This window comes from Corythoichthys intestinalis, chromosome 5 (assembly GCF_030265065.1).
Source record: "Corythoichthys intestinalis isolate RoL2023-P3 chromosome 5, ASM3026506v1, whole genome shotgun sequence".
In the NCBI taxonomy this organism is placed as follows: domain Eukaryota; kingdom Metazoa; phylum Chordata; class Actinopteri; order Syngnathiformes; family Syngnathidae; genus Corythoichthys; species Corythoichthys intestinalis.
Window position 1 is genome coordinate 38,913,928 of NC_080399.1, and position 21,604 is coordinate 38,935,531.

At 38.4% G+C, this 21,604-nt stretch overlaps 1 protein-coding gene across 1 annotated transcript in view; it reads left to right on the forward strand.

The window, feature by feature from the left end:
- The first annotated feature begins 993 nt into the window (after positions 1-993).
- Positions 994-21,604, forward strand: part of cdh13 (cadherin 13, H-cadherin (heart)) — a 399,871-nt gene continuing 379,260 nt past the window's right edge. Inside the window, exon 1 of the mRNA XM_057837307.1 lies at positions 994-4,322. Within this exon, the coding sequence (XP_057693290.1) occupies positions 4,200-4,322 (123 nt within the window). The 5' untranslated portion in view covers positions 994-4,199. The remainder of the gene's footprint in view (positions 4,323-21,604) is intronic.

Consider the following 21,604-nt stretch of genomic DNA (forward strand, 5'->3'; position numbering starts at 1 on the left):
TTATATGCACTCTTGTTATTTGTTGTTATGATTACTGTAATGACTCAAGGATATCTACTGTGAATACAACAATACTGATAAATTCAGCAAGATGTTAGAGGAGCTCTAATAGCATTGTGCCATCTTGGATGAAAAGTTCATGAGAAAAAGTTAAGTAATGCACTTCAAGTTTAATTTTTAGTATCTAATTATGTAGTGTTTCACTTGTCACACTTCTGTGCAATAGCATGGGTTCCATTCCCTCCCAATGGTAGTGTGAATGTATTTAGGAGAGGGTGAGTATGGATTTACCGTAATTTCCCGAATATAACACACACTTTTTTCCCCCATAATTTACTCGTAAAATCATGGGTGTGCGTTATACACGGGTACAGGGACGGGGACAGAAAAAATTCATCATGATTCATGTTCCAGTGTAAGCTTGGACCAGCACAATATTACCTAATCCGAACGATAGTTATATAATAATCAACTTTCATGTTGTAAATAATTGTTTTCATGACGATATTTTTCACATCTAATAAAATTAAATGTTTTTTTTTGTACTTTTCGTCTATTATTTACTGTTACATTTTTCTTATACCTTGTCGTCGCAACATGCCGGCACACGGCGATGTTGTCCTGAAGAGAACGTACACGGCGATCCGTTTTGTATAATTGTTGACCGTGTGGCGTGCTAGGACACGAGTCTGAGGAGGAGTGTCGAACCATGGAGCCAAGACGCGTTTTTTAATTGACATTGAAACTCACAAAGTAACAACGTACGTCTTGCACACAACTCACGGGACGTTTGTTTACTTCCAGCTGTTCCCTTAACTAAACTCTTCCCCCCGGGAACTACACAGCTTTGCAACATTAGTTCCGCTGGTGAATTCTGTTAAAACTTTTTACAACTCCTTACTTTGTGAATATTATTATTATTTATTGTGAGAAATTTTACCACAGAAAATTAATATTTTATTTAAAAAAATATATATATTTCACAAAAGAATTTAAAAAATGCTGCAACCGCTTGCTTTATAAAAGTTCGAGACACGAGACTCATATTTATTGGTGCTAAAACTAGGGTGCACTTTATACAGGGGTACAATAATTTCCCCTAGATTTTACAGGTTAAGTTGGGGTGCACGTTATACACGGGTGCGCGTTATATTCAGGAAATTACGGTGTATCTTATTTTGTGATCTTGAAATTGTTTATATTTAGATGTAACGTAAAAGTGAATCACAATTGTGAATATAATGTGAATGTAAATCTATTCATCTCAAGTGCTGTAAGGAGAGAAGTGGGTCTGAATAACTTATTTTTTTTCCTCCAGGAAACACATTCACTTATGTGTGACACATTCCAAATATTAATTTGGCTTATCACTGATGCTATCTAATGAGGTTTTGGCTTGTCAGGTGGAACAGTAGACATGTTGATGGGACTAATATTTGTCAGCATGGTTCAATGGCAGTTGCAAAGTCCCATCTTGCCAGACCCCTCACTTGTCACTGTTCTTTTGCTTTGCTTCCTCCCAAAACAACAAAATGACACAGCGGCAAGGTTTCCAAAACAACATGACAACAATATACCGTTAAGAATGACTATTGGTGTACATTGTTCCCAATTGCAACTGTGCTCTTGAGATTTTGTTCTCATGGGAATTCTTGTCCGTGATTTATTATTACGACAACTCTATGCTTGGTTTCAAGGTTTCCTGCATGCATAGTGACCTTAGCTGCTGTTTTCCTATTAATAATGCAACCGAGACATGAGAATAGAGGACAGGACTGAACAATATTCAACACTGTACCATGAGGTGTAGGTGTAACAATACTGTATATTTTTTTTCTGACAAGAAAAAAAAAATCCAAATTTTTCAAGTGGAGAGAAATGTAAGTAAAAGTCAATATTTCCCAAGTAGGCGAAGAAGCTGTTGTCAGATATTTTTAAATGCCAGTACCATTTTAGCCGATCAAATGCGAGTAGCTCAGATTGCCCCTCCTACTCTTCATGCATTGGCTAACTGCTCTCTGGCAGAGAAAGGAGAAACGGAGTATACAGTTTATTTAGTTATTTTTGTCTGTGGGCTGATGAATTAACTGCAGACTTATTGGTGCCTGTGTTGCTTGTAGGTTATGAGTTAGCCAGCAGTGTTGTTAATAACGACATTAGAGTATAACGGCATATCTAAGGGAGTTTTTTTTTTCAGTAGTGAGTAATCTAATTAATTATTTTTCCCATTTTTGCAACGCCCTTACCCTTACTGAGGATGTGAAGGGGCACTTTACTAGGGAGGGAAGGGGGTGGAAACGCCGTTGCAAACGTGATGATTGGCTAGGTCCAATGTTCCCTCTAATTTTTCATGTGTCTGAGCAGACACACAAGCTCCCTGATTACATTGCGGATAACGGTGAGCAACATCAGATGTCTATACGGTGGCCACGCAGCAGTATCAAACCTGTTCAAAGCCATAGCAAGTTACAAGGCTTATTAAAAGAATGAAATTACAGCAGCAATTTTCATTTGTTTACTTTTGATATAAAAGAGTTGGCCCACTTAAAATGAAAAAGACCAAAATCTCGTTCATGAGATGTGTACTATGTTATATTTGAGAGTCCTGCTTTAACCGTAAGAAGAGTCCTGCTTTGGCATGGGTAAGGTCCAGATGTGGCATGGTTGAGTTAATAAATAAAACATAATGGACAACCACAATGGGAGTACAGTACCGTACAGTACAGTACAGTACAGTACAGTACATTACAGTACAGTACAGTACATATAAACATCCCACATTTATATATATATATTAGATTAGTCGACTAATCGTAAAAATAGTCGCCTGACTAATTGGGAGGAAATTAGTCGTTTGGGACAGCCCTAACTGTAACTAACGACTTTTTACGCCTTCAGCCTTTGGCGTGCTGGAGCACACTTGTGCTTGTCTTAGGTACTTTTCAAGCGTGGCGTGACTGATGTCACATTTGTCCCAATGGCTGTGCTTGTGCTATTATTTTTTTAGAGGGCTAAACATTTTTTCTCCTTCATCAGAGGTCTTAGAATGCTTAATTTATATTCTTAAATACTTTGTGCAACAGGAAAGTCCTTCATACTTTGCATTGTCTATTGCTTTAAATTAGTTGTTGTGCCTTTCGTTCTGTGCATCATAAGTTTTGTTTTGCTCATAATGACTGGCTTATGAGAAAAAAACAAAATGTAATGGATTCGGACCGAAATTTGCATAGTGCAAACATCAGAAAGCTGCTTTTTCATATGTATTCAAACGATGGAAGTAATAAAAGTTAGCCTGACATTCTTGTCGTAAACGTCGTTCCTGTTTGGTTTTTTTTTTTTGGTTGTTTTTTTGGTTGATTCTCTCCTCGCTCACTCAGAAATACTGAAAAAGAAAAGACATTGCATCATCAATTTGTGAAAATATGTGGGCATGCAAAAGCGCTGTCGCTGATCTTTTGTCATTTGAATTGTTGCACTAGTTATACATGTTGCCATAACATCCTGTTGATCTGTTCATAAACCAGGGGATTTATACTACACCAAAGAAGACACACTACCATGATCTGTGTCATAACCAGTGTTGTTAATTTTACTTTAAAAAAGTAATTAATTACAGTTACAAATTACTTCTCCCAAAAAGTAATTGCGTTAGTAACTCAGTTACCTGAATGTAAGAGTAATTAGTTACTTGGCAAAGTAACTAGTGATATTTTTTTTTTCCTCAAAAACAAACAAACAAAAAAAAAAAAAACACAGGTCACACAATGTGAAGCTTAAAGTGTTTGGGGGACAATTGGCCCTAGCCCAATTCTTTACCCTCCACTTAACTAGACACAAGGGTATGGCGATAACTAGCTAGTAACCTTTGCTATGTGTGAAAGTCATTTAAAGTTGTGAATCAATCGTTAAAGTTGTTAAAATTTCTCCCGTTATTGCATTAGTTGCCTTCTGTCTACTTTAAACATGTGTAAGTTTTAAAACTGTTTCATCATTTAAAGATAGATTTAAGTTAAGATTTTGCCGATTTAGGAGCATTTTAGATTTTAAATAATTACTTAGGTTCGCTAGGAAGGATCTCTACATCAGGGCCTTCCTGAGAGGTCTACTGCTTTAAGATGGCGGCTGTTTACAAACGCATGTAGTCCTTAAAACATGTTGGCAGTGCAGCAGTGTCTGTCATATGCATCTAGTTCTATAATATGATATCTACCGTGTCATGTGGGCGTAGTTTGTCGGCTATGGCTGCAGTCAGGTATTATTGGAGCCACCTAGCATCGCGGTTGGAACGGCGTCTTCCCCACTCCTGCTCTGCTCTCGTCCCCGTGAGTCCGTTTCTCTCAGACTTTTTTTTATTCAACCAACTTAGTAACGCATAGTAACGCACGCCTTTCCCGCCTCAGTAACGGTAACGGCGTTGCCAAGATGGGAAAAGTAATTAATTAGATTACTCATTACTGAAAAAAAATAACGCCGTTAGTAACGCCGTTATATTGTAACGCCGTTATTAACAACACTGGTCATAACTAATGATACAATGTCTGAAACTCGCTAGAATACTTAAATATGAGCAGATCTTCACCTAGCTGGCATTATATGGGCAGAGACACTCAAGATAGGGCAAGGGTAATTTAGTCACACTGTGATGTCACAATCTAGTAGAATAGTTTGCTAAGACTAATTTAAAAAAATAGGCAAGTAACATTAGATTTTGACCCAGCTATTTGTGTTCAATCATTTTCCCTAACACAACTTTGAAATAGCTGCTCAGTGGATGAGTTGTTAGCATGTCTCTCTCACAGTTTTGAGATCAAGGATTCAATCCCGGGCTCCAACCTTCCTATATGGAATGTTCTTCCCATTCCTGCATGACCTTTCTCCAGGTAGTCCGGTTTCCTCCCACATTCCAAAAACATAAATGGTGCTGATTAACTACTTCAGTTGTCCCTAGGTTTGAGTAAGTGTGTGAATGGCTGGCCTTGGTCCTTGTGCCATATGACTGGCTGGCAACCAATTCAGGGTGTACCCTGTCTGCTGCCCATACTTAGTTGGGATTGGCTCCAGCAGCACCGGGAGTCTGGTGAGGATAAGCAGAATGAAAGATGTATGAATGAATAACACTGAAATTGTGAATCACGGACTGTTAATGTTTTTGATCAGTGCAAATGTAGCTTCAAACGTGTACAACTCTTGAAATGATGTAAAACGTTTCAGGTGTGAAATTAAGTTTATGGTGAAGTGTTCAAAGACTTGACAAACCAGGGCTCACACACGCATACAAACTCAATCATATAGTCCCGATTTAATTACATGTTTTTCCAAAATGATCACCAATGTTGCAATTAGCCACATTTTTGATAGTTTTTAGTCTAGAGCAGAATCAAATGTGGTCTAATGATCTGGAGAATTGTCTTTCTACCCATTTGTTTTCCTCCTTTGGAAAGACCCTCCATGCATTCTTTTGAAATTCAATCCCCTTTGATTACAGATTGATTGGAAACTCCACTTTAAATTAAAAAAACATATTGCTGTAACATCACATACCATTGTATTGATCTCAAATAAAACCAAGCACTAAAGAGGTGTTTTGGGCTTTCTTAATTAAATGGTTGATGAGGTAGAGGAGAATTTTGACAGCGATGATTTACAGTACTTGAGCAGAATAGTTGCATCATTTTTTAATGGTGTGCAACTTTTAATGGCATTGATTTGTAGCCGTCGTCTTTCCCCCACCTCTCAGGCTAATCAAAAACAAAGTTTTCCATGATTAAACGAACGCTTCATTCAGACTACACACAATTACACAGTAGAATGACTTTAATAGGATAATAAGATAAAAGCACAACAGAGGTCAAATAATTAGATAATTCTGTTTTTAAGGCCTTGGATGTGTCATTAGAAAACTTTAGTAATTGACTTAAGCTTGAGATTACTTTGACATGTCTTTGACATGCTTGTTTAAAAGAAAGATTAAACTCAATCTATATTTCTGCAAAATGAAGTATAATAGGAAAATGCGCGCTTGTTTTGTTGGCCCTTGATTGCAACTGTGGATATAATTTTTGTCACTTCACCTCCATCCTCGCGTGGACAATAAAAGAAATTTATGGCTTTCCAGAACACAATTTTGATTGAGCCAATCAATAACGTATATGTTCCAAGGTCATTTTAAAGTCACTTGAAGACTCTCTTTGCTGTTGTTGTTCCATTCTGAGTGGGTTGACAGCTGCCTGAACTTTCAGACGAGACGATCCAAAGAAGCAGAACATTCGGAGAAACACCCTTTAGAATTCACATTTTTTTCTCTTGATGAATGTTAACTCTGTTCTGCAGCTTTGGATTTGTCATCATGGAGTGGAAGATTCAGAGAGGTGGGTTTAGAAAGTATGACATTCTACTGCTGAGCAAAAGCAATCAAGAGTCCTTGACACAAAAAGCACATAAAGACAGACCGAATGGTAAGACCGAACACGTACACCGTAATTTAAAAAAAAAAAAAAAAAAAAAGTTTTAAGGCATTTCTAACATCAAGTTCATGGAATCCTTTGCATACCAAAAGAGGGAGCTCACATTCCACTGGTGGTACTTGCACCAAACTTCAAGAAACACTGTTGTCGACTGTACAAATATTGGACATCTCATTTGTAAAAGCCCAAAGCAATTCTTTTAATTAAGCGGAACATTATTCCATTAATTGCATCAGATTATGTGGTTAATTAACATATGTGAGCGCGCTTCCAAAACAGGGTGGATTGGATGTTTGACTTCACAGATACGAGAGGGGACATCAAGAAATGAGAAGAAATGGTTTTGTCTGCGTGATTGAGGTGGAAAACAAAAGGGCGGCCGAGCGTTAAATTCAATTGAGTAGTTTATGTCGATAGCGGGGCGAGAGGCCTTTCATTCCGATACCTTTGTTCGACTTCTTTGGCACCGGCTGTCAGTGATAGGAAAGAAAGTGACAGATAAAGACCGATAGTGAAACAATAAATCAAAGGAAGAAAACTGTGACAAATGGATTCAAAAAAATGACACTATATTCAACAGTCCTGAACTGGTATTTTATCCAGATGCTCTGACATCATAATGATAAAACATTCATTCTGAATAGTTCCTGTTTAGGGCATTATGACGACGCTGTTAATCAAATCCCATTCATGGTTTGTCAGTTAAAACCTAACATTCTGTTTGTGTATTATGACAATTTGAATGATACCAATCTGATGTGGTGAATGTAAATGTAAATGTAAAACATTAGTCTTAGCTCATTGGCTGAGATCATTCGCTGCTCGCCCCTCCCAGTCCAAACGACTTGGACGTCCATCCCCGTCAATAGCTGTTAAATGTCAAATAGTATATAGTGGTAAATTTTTCTGTGGGCTGGCACACGGAAGAGTGGTTAGCACGTCCACCTCACAGCTCTTAGATCAAGGGTTCAAGCCCGGGTTCCGGCCTTCCTGTGTTGAATTTTCATGCTCTCCCCGTGCCAGCGTGGGTTTTCCAGGTACGGTTCAGGTACAGTACTTAGGTTTCCTCCCATACCCCCAAACCGTGTGGTAGGCATATTGAACACTCTAAATTATCCATAGATGTGAGTGTAGGCATGAATGGTTGGTTGTGTCACTGTGCCGTGCGATTTGCTGGCAACCAATTTAGTGTGTACCCCACCTGTAGTTAACTGGGATAGGCTCCAGCACCCCGCAACCCTTGTGAGGATAAGCGGTAAGCCTGAACGATATGTCGTTTAAACATCGCCATCGCGATGTGCGCGATAGTCCCATCGCAAGGACGCGTGTTTTTTTTTTTCTTCCCAATCCACAAACCTTTGATCTGCTTCATTCGCTCTCACAGCCTCTCTCACCTCCTTTCCCAGCGCTCAGCCACTGGGCACTTGCTTATTAAAGTTAACGATGGCTTTGATCTGGTCAGAGCAGCCGGGCAGCAATCTGTCAATCATCGTTTAACTTGTTAAACAGTTTCTGCAAAGAAGTGCGGGCTGGAATGAATGTGTGTGTGTCTGTGGGAGGAGAATGTGGAGACGTGCGAGATATATAAAATAAACACCAGAAGTGATTATGAGGAGTTTGTAATTTCTACATGTCACTCCAAAAGTTACAGCCATGTTGGGTAAACAGAAGCATGTAATAAAGCCAAGCAATGGGGGGGGGGGTGCTTTACTTCACAGTTTTTCACTTATCTCGGCGGGTTCTGGTCCCTATTAACCGCGAAAAACGATGGAATACTGTACACTGTGGTCATGATGAGTCATCCAAAGTCTTTCCAAACAGCTATTCAAGTCATCTAGTAAAAATTTCTTAAAAAAAAAAAAAAAAAAACATTTTTTTTTTTTTTTAAATGTGTATATTAGGGCTGTCAAAATTATTGCGTTAACGCGCGGTAATTAATTTTTTTAAATTAATCACGTCAAAATATTTGACGCAATTAACGCACATGTCCCGCTCAGACAGTATTCTGCCTTTTGGTAAGTTTTACAGCAAGGCTTTTTGTGCTGTCTAACAGCGAACTCTTGTGGTCGCTTTGCGGCATTGTTTTATTGTTTTCTTGCCAGTTCAATATGGCTGCACGACGTCTCGGGCTGATGCCTACGTTGTAATGTTGTGCTTATATGATCCTTGGACAAGATTTGTCCGTAAGTATGGTTGTTGTATAGAATGTACATATTATGTTAGTAAGTGAAATGTTATATTTTTTTGTATGAGACGCTTTTTGTTTATGTTTAGTGAACCTGTATAGCGTGTTAAGCTAACGTTGTTGCTAATGCAATGCTTGTGTACTTTTTTTTGTAGTTTGACGACGGTCTAAAGAGGACAATGGTTTGAGGCCATTTTATTAATAAATCAGATGAAAAAGGAAGAAGTCTAATTATTAAGGCGTCGATCACTAGCTGTCTAGCTTTAGAAAAAGTAGACGCTTCGGAGTGAGGACAGCATAGACAGATTTAAATGACAGTAGAGTGAAATGCACACTACAGTCCTTATGTACCGTATGTTGAATGTATATATCCATCTTGTTTCTTATCTTTCCTTTCTAACAATTTATTTTACAGAATATATATATAATTTACAGAAAAATATGGCATATTTTATAGATGGTTTGAATTGCGATTAAATGTGATTAATTACGATTAATTAATTTTTAAGCTGTAATTAACTCGATTAAAAATTGTAATTGTTTGACAGCCCTAATATATATATATACATATTAGGCCTGAACGACATATCGTTTAAACATCGCCATCGCGATGTGCGCATGCGCAATAGTCCCATCGCAAGGACGTGCGATAGTTTTTTCATTTCATTTTTTTAATCCACAAACATTTGTTTTGAGGAAGGAGAGGGAAGGAGAGCGCACAGCTTCTCTTTCCCTCCAGCAAGTCAGCGGCTCCTCCCCCTCCCCCCGCGGCAGCGGAGTGGAGGGAGGAGGGGCCGAACAGCAGAGCGGAGGGAGGAGGGGCCGTTCTCAAAGTGAAAGCAAGAAAGCAACACGTTGAAGCAAGGAAACGAGGCAAGACCGTCTCCAAAAGGAGTTTTGGAAGTATTTTGGCAAGAAAAAGACTATAAGGGACAAAAAACAGCCCTGTCGACAGTGCCTCGCCATGGTTGCATCAACAAGAAGTAATCTGTCGAACATGTGGGACCATTTAAAACGCAGGTATCTATGCATTCCTGCTAAGACCTTCCCATCAGAGGCTTTTTAGTACAGGTGGGAACATTGTTACGTGCCAACGTTCTTGTCTCAAGCCTGCAATAGTGGATAAACTAGTAGTCTTGGCCAAAAACCTATGAGACCCAGTTGAGAATTGCTGAGCAAGGAAGGTGGACGATATGCAGACAAATACATAACACAGCTGGAGGAATGTCTTTTCTTCTTTTTATTCATGTGACCGCTATCAGGAAGGCAGGAAATTTGGTTCTGTTATTCAACAGTTATTTGCAGTTATTCAGGTCAATTATTTACAAGTTCAATTGAGTTTCTGTTTCTTTTATATTTAAATTTATTGTAAATCGTATTTTTCAAATAACTATATATAGTACTGCTGCACATAAAGTTTTGACACTTAATATTTTTGTTTAAATATTTTTACAACTTTTTAGCCGTTTTGCAGTTTTATATTGTAATATTTTGTGTAAACAGCTCAGGGGACTAATGCACTTGCACTTTTATTAGTCAGATTTAATATTTAAGTTCCAATATGTTGACAACTTTGTTGTTTTACTGAGGTTTTTATTTATTGTTATAGTTTGTGAACAACTCTTTTATTTGTCATATTTAATATTTTTGTTCAAATATGTTTACAACTTTGTTGTTATTTTACAGAAGTTTTTATTTATTGTTATATTTTGTCAAAAACTTAGGGGACTAATGCACCTTTTATTTATCATTTAATGTATTTGCTGCTGTTGAAGTGTAAAATATTGTGTTCAATAAATGATCTATTTTGTGCAGACATGGCTTCCTGGATCCCTTCATAAAGCAATCTTCATCATTCACAAATGAAACGGTATTATATGAATACACTGTGGTCACGGTGTGTCAAGTAAAGTATTTCCAAACAGCTATTCAAGTCATCTAGTGAAAATTTCTTTAAAAAAGATTTTAAAAAAAATATATAATATCGCAATATAATATCGCAATATATTGCAAACCTCAAAAAAATTGCAACAATAGTTTTTTCCAATATCGTTCAGGCCTAATATATATATATATATATATATATATATATATATATATATATATATATATATATATATATATATATATATATATATATATGTATATATATATATATCAGAGGTTGCGCTAGACTTTTTCGTTGTCTGTCATTTTGACTGACAGGGTCATAAAAATCTGGTCATAATCTATTTATAATGACATTGTGGTTAAGCCTGTCGCAATATGCAATAATTCCATTTATCGCACGGTAAATAAAAATGAAGGCGATAATTTTTCCGCTGCGATTTATCGCCTCGCATGCACCTGCGTGCGCGCCTGCGGCTGACGCGCTGTTAAAAGTTCGGCTTCCTTGTTACCAGCTTACCAACTACGCAAAATGCATTTTAGTCCTGTTTTTACTTTAGTGCAGTTTAAGTTTAGTGCAGGTGGAGAAAAAAAAGAAAAGTTGACGCTTACCATTGAAATGAAGCTATGAATGATAGCAAAATATAGGCATGGTGTGTGCATCAGTGAACTGGGTCGTAGAATGCCGATCTCGGCCGGCGGTCCCCCTTCCGTTCGCCAGTCTTTATAAGTTAAGGTGACAGTTCTTATTGTGGTAACATCGCCTAAGAAATGGCCAGCTTCGTCAGGTTTCAAATCGTTTATTCCATCAACTCGCCGAGTGTCCACTGCTGTTGACGCCAGGATCGAAACAGAAGGTAAAATAGCGCTCTCCTGCTCACCGTCAGCCCCACGGTGCGTTCAGGTACAGCAAAAAAAGTCTGCCACATTAGAAGCCGATTTGTTACATTATTACAGGTACTGTACTGTATTATTGGTTTTGGGGCTTTTTGAAGAAACTTCGGACACTCAGTTGCCTTGACATTTTTCAGAGTAAGGCCAACGACGTCATGCATCAAGAGAGACAATAGCTAATTAATATGCTCACTCGCCACCCTGTGGTCTGGGGTGTGAATTGCAACCTGTCAAAATGACAGATGGACTTCAGTTTTTTCCGTCACTTTTTTAAAAAAACGGTCAACGACGGAAAATATTCAGTTAGATATATGTATATATATATATATATATATACATATACAGTGATACCTCAGCTCACGAACATAATTGGTTCCCAGAAAGTGTGTGTAAGGGGAAAACTTCGTCTTCCGAACATTTATTTCCCATAAGAAACCATTAAAATGAGAATAATCCATTCCCAGGTCCCCATAAAACATAATTTTCTAATAAATAAGCCTTAAAACTACACAAAAATATACCTTATTTTCTTTAATGTCTTCTTAGGCTTAACACTAGCCTGTGGTGGGGTCTTTTTCGGTCCCATAATAGCAAAAGTACACTCAATATGGTCCAAAATGTCTATCAAACACAAACCACGTCCGCGCTCAACGAAAGGGAGGGGACGAACTGGGACGCCGTGAGCATGCGTCAGCTTCTTGTGGCGCTGTTTGACCGCGTGGTTTGGTTCGTCCGCCGAAAACTAGTTCGTCAGCAGAGACTATATGCTCGCGAATTTAATGTTCTTGAGGCGAAAAGTTCGTGAGCTTAAGCGTTCGTGAGCTGAGGCATCACTGTATATATATATATAAATATATATATATATATATATATATATATATATATATATATATATATAATGTATATATATATATACATATATATATATATATATATATATATATATATATATGTATGTGTGTATAAAATTTTAATATCGCAATATAATATTGCAATATATCGCAAACCACCCCCAAATCGCAGCAATAGTTTTTCCCAATATCGTTCAGGCCCAATAAGCGGTATAAATAAAATAATTTCTTTTGGGGAGAACATTAATAAGTAGCAGTACTGTTAGGTGAGTCAGTGTCTAAAATAAGAGCAGTCTGTACACATTGTGCTGAACCAAGTAACACTCTCCAGTTGGCCTTCGATGACTGTACAGGCTTGAGTGCTTTTCAACATGGCATAATCGCATCCTTGGTTCTCACTTGTGGATTTCTTTAAATGCACATCTTCTATGTATACAAATCAAATTGAATACATAATTGAATACATGTTTATCTAAGTCTTGCCTATTCTTCATTATTGTCACACCTGGCGAGGAAATAAGGCAATTGTGGAACAAAGAGCAGCTAAGCAGGGAGGCAAGGCAAACGGGAGCTCGCGCGAACTCAAAAGTGTTTTGAAGTTCAAAACTTAAAAAAGCTAAGTACAAATAACAAAAGACAGATGACTTACAAAAATGTGAACCAAAAGACAGGGTAAAAACTAACCCACTTACTCCCTAAACAGGTATGGGGGCAGGGCAGGAAAAACAGACACAAGCTAGACGTAAAATTGACAACACACCAACAATGACTGGATGAAAACTGGAATATTAAATAAACTAGGGTGACCAAACGTCCTCTTTTGCCCGGACATGTCTACCTTTCACGTCTTGTCCTCGTCATAAATTCATGAAAATGTCCGGTTTTTATGATTATTCGCGGGACCAATTTGAAGAGAATTCCTCCAGCCACTGGGGGGCAGCGCTTGCCTGCGTTGACGTGGCTCCTAATAGTAGGTGCGGGAGAAGAGTACAGTTAACCCCTTGTATTATGGGGCATTACCGCCATCTACTGGGTTGACGCTTTGGCAAGAGATCAGGCAGTTACTGACTACAATAAGGAGTAGTTCTAAGAGACGTTTATAGTGCTCCATACACCTTTCTGTAAGTTTATCTCCTGTTAATGTCGCTCATGTGTCTTCTGTTTTATATTGGGTTATACGTGTACAAAGAGATGCAGTATGTTGTATTAGTCTTGTATTAATTGTTCTGCGTCCGTGTGTTTGGTTGAATGTTAGTATTATATTCTAAGTAGGAGTGCCTGCCCAGTTGTTAAGAGTTTTTTACGATAAAAACGTATATAATGGCAACTGTTGACTTCTGTCGGAGCTTTGTACTGGCGTGATCTGTAAAATCCCGTTTGGTGTCGCTTCGTTGCGCTGCGGATGATTGTAAACTTTTTATTGCAAAGTTTGATTTTGCCTCGTCTCCCGGTACTCACTAATACGGTAGCTATCAGTGAGCTAAGCCGCGCTAGGCATTATGGGAAACGTAGTTTTGAACTGCTGCATTTGGAAACATGCTGGTTGAATAGTTTATCAGTTTATTTTGGTTATTGTTTGCGTGCAATCTAGAACATTGAATGAGAACAAAAATTGAGTGGGAATAACAATTTCTCAACGACAATTGTCGTGATAGTACCGGTAATTTATAGAAATGTTTATGTGGCACATAGCCTACTGTGTGTCTGTATTGACTGCACTATATTTCCACGGTTTTTTGTTGTTGTTGTTATTATTTCATTCGTTTTGTTGTTGTTGTTGTTGTTGCTGTTGTTGTTTTTGCTTTTTTATTGTTTGATTATGTTTTAGTAAGAATAAAGCCTGTTGAGTAAAAATTTATTTCCATATAGTATATAATATATACTATATGGCAATATATATATATTTTTTTTTAATAAATTTGAATTTTTCTGTCCATACGGAGGAGGCACACTTTAAACATATTAAAGTGATATAGGCATCTTTGAGTGAACTTCGAGTAAAATTGAATCGAAATATGGTCACCCTAAAATAGACGGATAGGGCTAACAAAACGAGCTACACCTAGTTCATCATGAAAGGTAGCGGGAAGCTCCACTGATAAAGACCCATTTTTTATCAAATGTAGTGTAATATTTTTCCTTCAAAGTTATAGGCTACAGTCCCGAGGACACAGTCTTTACTGTTGTAAAGTCTGCACTGTATCAGGTTCAATGCTGTTAGGTTCATGTTTAAAGACAATTGTCTTTTTAACATTCTGCATGCAAAGATACACATGAAGTACCATCTGGTACAACGTGTACATACTTTAAACACTTCAACTCTGAATATTCTCTTTCAAGTATGAGAGCAGATACTATTTTCAGTTCCCAACAGACCTTGGACATTTACGACATGAATAATTGATGCAGATTATGCAGAATTATTGATGGAAAGTTTGCTCTTCTACGCAGTGTCATTAAACTGCCTTCATTTTTGCAATACAATGCATCAAAAGCTTAATGTCCTCCAATAAATTACCTGACAAAGACTGACACAAATAATCATGCGGCAAGCTTCTGGGCAAAAATAAAATAAATAAATAAATAAATAAATAAATAAATAAATAACACCATCTTCAAGAATGATATAGATGGATCCATCATCAGTGCAGTAATGGATTTAGAATTCATTAGCATAATATTTAGTATATTAGGAGTACTGACAAAAAAATGGCTTTTCAGAAACGTTTTAAGCATTTCAGCACATTAGAAAAACAGTTTACATGAAAGTAAACGACTTGGCAATGAACTCGCCTTCCTCCTTCACTATGACTTCAGTTCATTCATTTTCTCTGTGGCAGCTTTACTCTTTCAGTCTCTCACTTTCTTTCCCTTCATCAGGATATGAATGTGCCGAGAAAGCCATTTTTGTGTTTTGTTGTGTAATGACGTCTTTGAATGAAGGCCAAGTTAATGAGATCAACTTCAGTTGGCCCTAAATGACAATAGCTTTGACAGATAGCAGAGTCATTGTTGTGGTATTATGCACATTTGCATGTATCTTGTTGCCTACCCATCCAACGCCTGCGATTCCCAATGCCCACTGCATACGACTGTCATGCGGTCCGTACACCCGCGGACTCTAGACGCGCATGTGCAAAACGGAGGAGACTACTTGATCAGATAAACACAAAGTTTATTATTGTGACAGTATTTTCAGAAAAAAACACATATATGGGCGAAAATTGCACAAAGGCCAATAATTTCAGACATGAAGTCAAAAAGGGTGACCTACGTGAATTGTGTAGATCCGAGGAGATTTTTTTTTTGAGGGGGGCGGGGGGTCGGGAGATTTTTTTGAATTATTATTATTAATATTATTATCATGTGATTAACTGAGCACTTCAGTAATCGGCCCTTTAAAAAAGTGACACTTGGACGGTCAGCAAATCCTTTTGGCTGCTTCGCTGACGAGAACCAATCATTGCCCGAGCTCCGTTCCATTATTCCAATCGCGCACACACTCTTCATGTGTACATGGAGTGCTTGGAGAGCCTTTGGTTGCATTGTAAAGCTGTGAAAACAAAAAGCAGAGCGCAGCATACACACTTGCCTGCATTTGCCAGCAAAATGAATTTGGTGAGTAATGGTTCCAATTAGGGCTGTCCTAAACGACTAATTTTCTCCCAAACGACTAATTTTCTCCCGATTAGTCAGCTGACTATTTTTACGATTAGTCGACTAATCTAATACATTTTTTTTTTTTACTAACTTAATAATACATTTTTTAAGCTTATTAATTAACAAAAAAACATTTTGGAACACTTAAATCCTTTATTAACGTGCAAATAATAAACATAAATATTAATAATAAATCACAAACAATGAGGTCAAATGCTGCTAGCATTAAATAGTGCAGAAAAAAAAACTTTGACTTTGACTCACTTTGAAGTCACTTTGACTTCACCGTTTTAACAGGAGTCCAAAAAATTCTTACTCTTTTTGTGGTATGGCTATATTGTTCTAAATGTTCAAATGAATTGCAATCGGCCTCATGTCCCGGAAAATCAATTTCAGAATACTTTGTGTGAGTTCAGATGCTCTTTCTAGTGTGCATTCCGCATTTTTTGGGGAAGGGAAAAACTGTTCAACTTTTGTTTGTTTTAACCTGAAAATTGATAAAGCAGAAGGCACACTGAAATATTACCACAATTATTTTGAATCAAAGGCACACATACTCATAATAAAAAAAAAATTAAATATACAGAATAGTTTTAAAGTATTTAGTATTTAGTAGTTTTAGAGTATACTCCTATATGTATATACACAACAATACGTTATAATAATAAAGTAATAATAAAGTAATTAACATTAGTGCAGTCAAGGATTATAGCAAGCAGGCCAGCGCTGTGTTTCCATATATATTTTTATTATATTACGAGGGGCATTCAAAAAGTAATGCACTCAAGTGCATTGCTGGTACAAGATTTTACCAATTTTGTTTATATTTGCCACAAACATGATAGGACACACCTTTTTGCGATTGTTATATGTGTTTTTCATATTTTCAGATTTTAAAGCTTAAACTAGCTTCCAAAATGCCTGGCTCTATTGAAGCTCGTCAGAAACAAAGAGCTGTTATCCAATTCCTTGTTGCAGAGCGAGAAACCCCTCTGAGGATTCACAACCGGCTGGAAAATGTCTACAAGGATGATACCATAGACTATAGTACTGTAAAAGATGGGTACAGCGATTTAAAAACTACTGAAGACCATGAAGGAGATCTATGGAATGGCGTCACCCAAATTCACCAAGGACCAAAAAGTTCAAGGCCCAAAAGTCAGCTGGCAAAATTATGGCCGTGTTTGGGGATTCTCAAGGTGCAATCCTTGTGGATTTTTTGCCGAAGGGGGAAACCATTAACTCAGAGGTATACATTGAGACTCTTAGGAAGCTCAAAGCAAGAATTTGACGTGTTCTGCCCAACGTGGTCATGGCAAATGTGCTCCTCCAGCATGGCAATGCACATCCTTACACAAGCATCAGGACCATGGACGTCATCACTTATTTTGGATGGACTGTGATACCACATCCGCCATATTCTCCTGATTTGGCACCGTCAGACTACCACCTCTTTGGTCCAATGAAAGAAGGACTCCGGGGCAACCGATATGGCAATAACGATGAAGTGAAAACTGCTGTCAAAAATTGGCTTAGAGATCAATCTGCTGAGTTCTACAACACTGGTAAACATGCCCTCGTTCATAGGTGGACTGTAGCTCTTGAGAGAGGTGGAGACTATGTGAAGGAGTAAAAATGGAATCCTCACACTTGTACCTTTCCTTTGATGTACGTATAATACATGTTGCTATTATAATTTGTTTGTACATTATAAAGTTGGGTGCATTACTTTTTGAATACCCCTCGTATGTATATATACAGTGCCTTGCAAAAGTGTTCGGCCCCCTTGAATCTTGCAACCTTTCGCCACATTTGAGGCTTCAAACATAAAGATATGAAATTTAATTTTTTTGTCAAGAATCAACAACAAGTGGGACACAATCGTGAAGTGGAACAACATTTATTGGATAATTTAAACTTTTTTAACAAATAAAAAACTGAAAAGTGGGGCGTGCAATATTATTCGGCCCCTTTACTTTCAGTGCAGCAAACTCACTCCAGAAGTTCAGTGAGGATCTCTGAATGATCCAATGTTGTCCGAAATGACCGATGATGATAAAAAGAATCCACCTGTGTGTAATCAAGTCTCCGTATAAATGCACCTGCTCTGTGATAGTCTCAGGGTTCTGTTTAAAGTGCAGAGAGCATTATGAAAACCAAGGAACACACCAGGCAGGTCCGAGATACTGTTGCGGAGAAGTTTAAAACCGGATTTGGATACAAAAAGATTTCCCAAGCTTTAAACATCTCAAGGAGCACTGTGCAAGCCATCATATTGAAATGGAAGGAGCATCAGACCACTGCAAATCTACCAAGACCCGGCCGTCCTTCCAAACTTTCTTCTCAAACAAGGAGAAAACTGATCAGAGATGCAGCCAAGAGGCCCATGATCACTCTGGATGAACTGCAGAGATCTACAGCTGAGGTGGGAGAGTCTGTCCATAGGACAACAATCAGTCGTACACTGCACAAATCTGGCCTTTATGGAAGAGTGGCAAGAAGAAAGCCATTTCTCAAAGATAAAAAGTCTCGTTTAAAGTTTGCCACAAGCCACCTGGGAGACACACCAAACATGTGGAAGAAGGTGCTCTGGTCAGATGAAACCAAAATTGAACTTTTTGGCCACAATGCAAAATGATATGTTTGGCGTAAAAGCCACACAGCTCATCACCCTGAACACACCATCCCCACTGTCAAACATGGTGGTGGCAGCATCATAGTTTGGGCCTGCTTTTCTTCAGCAGGGACAGGGAAGATGGTTAAAATTGACGGGAAGATGGATGCAGCCAAATACAGGAACATTCTGGAAGAAAACCTGTTGGTATCTGTACAAGACCTGAGACTGGGACAGAGATTTATCTTCCAACAGGACAATGATCCAAAACATGAAGCCAAATCTACAATGGAATGGTTAAAAAATAAACTTATCCAGGTGTTAGAATGGCCAAGTCAAAGTCCAGACCTGAATCCAATCGAGAATCTGTGGAAAGAGCTGAAGACTGCTGTTCACAAACACTCTCCATCCAACCTCACTGAGCTCGAGCTGTTTTGCAAGGAAGAATGGGCAAGAATGTCAGTCTCTCGATGTGCAAAACTGATAGAAACATACCCCAAGCGACTTGCAGCTGTAATTGGAGCAAAAGGTGGCGCTACAAAGTATTAACGCAAGGGGGCCGAATAATATTGCACGCCCCACTTTTCAGTTTTTTATTTGTTAAAAAAGTTTAAATTATCCAATAAATTTTGTTCCACTTCACGATTGTGTCCCACTTGTTGTTGATTCTTGACAAAAAATTAAAATTTTATATCTTTATGTTTGAAGCCTGAAATGTGGCGAAAGGTTGCAAGGTTCAAGGGGGCCGAATACTTTTGCAAGGCACTGTAACTCATTTGCTCCCAAAAACGTATAAATACATTCTACTTTTAATTGCTTCAGTGTCCCAAAAACGTATTTATACGTCTTTTGCCTTTTTTTTTCTTCCAAAATCGGCATCTATAGGTTCCCATGTATCTCAGATAGAATGCACAAAGCTCAAAACCCATTTTAAAGCAATAAAAATGGCCACTGGAGGGCAGTAGCACATTTGGTAAGACCCGCAACCCTATTCAACGGCAACCAATGGCCAAGCCGCAAAGCTAGGGAGAGGGCAGAAGATGACCGAATGGATGACAGGCAGCGGACGACCGGGCAGAACAACTGGTAGAACGCAAGGGATGCCAGGCGCTGGACGACCGAGCAGAACGACCGGGACCACGCCGTACAGTCCGTGCTGCTCATGAGCAGAGCCCGCAGAGGCTAGAAAAAAATTCATCTTTTTGAAACAGGCAACGATGAGGGAGAAGTTTAACCCGCTGTCGCGGCTAACAAAACGTCATCTTTCAGTTATGTCTAAATAAATTGTTACTTTGCTATCAAAAGCTCTATTTGTCTTGTTGTTTCTGTTTTTTTGTAAAAGGAAAACATTATTCAGATGTTTGGTATGTAACTAAAGCAAAAAATAGCTGTGTTAAGGTCAAAGTTATGTTTGAAATGTATGCGTTCACAAAAAGCTCAATTTCTCCGTTTTTTTTTTTTCATCAGAAATTGGAAAAATGCTCAAACTAAGCTATTTTCTAATGCTGATTTCTTAAGAAAGGAAAAAGATATGAAATTACTTTTTTCTGCTGAAAGAAGAATCTAATCTTTCTTTTGGTGGGTTCCATATTTATATAGCAATACAGGGTGACCCAAAAAAAAGTTTACACTGCCATAATACAACTTAAATGCCATGTTTATTCATCCTAGAATTAGAATTTAATCACAAATTATACATTATTGTAAAGAACATGTACAGTACACTCTATTTTTTAATGTGTCCTCCCTTAAGTGTCACAACAGCCTCCAGGCACCTGCGGAACGCTTGACAGGTCTTCTTTATGTAGGATGCTGTCATCTTTTCCCAAGATCTAACAATGGACCTCTCCAAGGCTGCCACAGAAGTTTGTGGCTTCTTACAGGCACTGTCCTCCACAGTTGCCCATATGCTGTAATCCAGGGGATTGAGATCTGGACTCTGGGGTGGCCACATATCACCTTGTCAATCAACTTTTTGGTCCGCACAGATCGGATTTTCCAGACCCAGGTTTTCGTGAGGCTGTTCCAGTATCTTTCAGCTTCTTTTTAACTTTGTAGACTGCACATCTGGATATTCTCAGATTTGCTGCAATCTCAGTAGGTGTCAGACCGGCACGCAGCAATTCAGGTACAGCTAAAGTTTTCTTCATTTTCAGCAGAAGCACAGGAATTGTAGAGACGAGAGATTACCAGCTGCATTGAGTGACCTTAATGAATCACTTAAGCATGACAACCTATTTAAATATGTTTTAATGGCTTTTAAACAAGCAGTCAACTGAGTGTAAACTTTTTTTGGGTCACCCTGTAGAACAGAATTCTCTGCGGGCCTTGCAAAATCGGTCAAAATCCAGTAAAACGGCCGGGAGCGAATGAGTTAAAGTATGTCACAGTCACAGCCAATTATAATGTAAAGATGGTTAAAATTGAAGTTATGTTGTTGTAAGGTGTATTAAATACTTGCTCTTGCTCTTTTGATCTATGAGCACCTGTTCCTCCACCGGTCTCTGCACGTCCTCCGCCGGTCTCTGCACGGCCCTGCTGAAACACAGTGTGGGTCGACAGAGCTCAATATTTTGTTGGGCTGTACATTGTACCGGAGCATATTTCCTCCACACTCTTCTCACCTTTTTAACCCCTGACCCATTTTCATGCCTGCAGTTTAGCTACAGTAAAATTCCGTTCAACACACACAAAAGCACACAACAACCTGCAGACACAGAAGTCAAGCTTTCTTTTAACTGTTTATTTTTCTCCGCGCTCAATCTTGATGTCAGTAACCCACCAATGGGAGCGTCGCGTTGCCGCATCAAATGTACCAATAAGAGGGTAGTGCTGACGCATCAAACGCACCAATAGGAGGGTTGCGCTGAAGCATCATTTCAGCACTGACAGTATTCCTAGTGACGTTAGAATAGTTTTAGGATGAATGTCATTTAGTCATTTTAAAATATTGTAACGAATCAAGTTATAATGTAGTTGGTGTGTTTGCATGCTGTTCCTAGACGCACCGCGTGACTGAGGAGAGAGGGATAGGAGCAGGGTGCAGGAG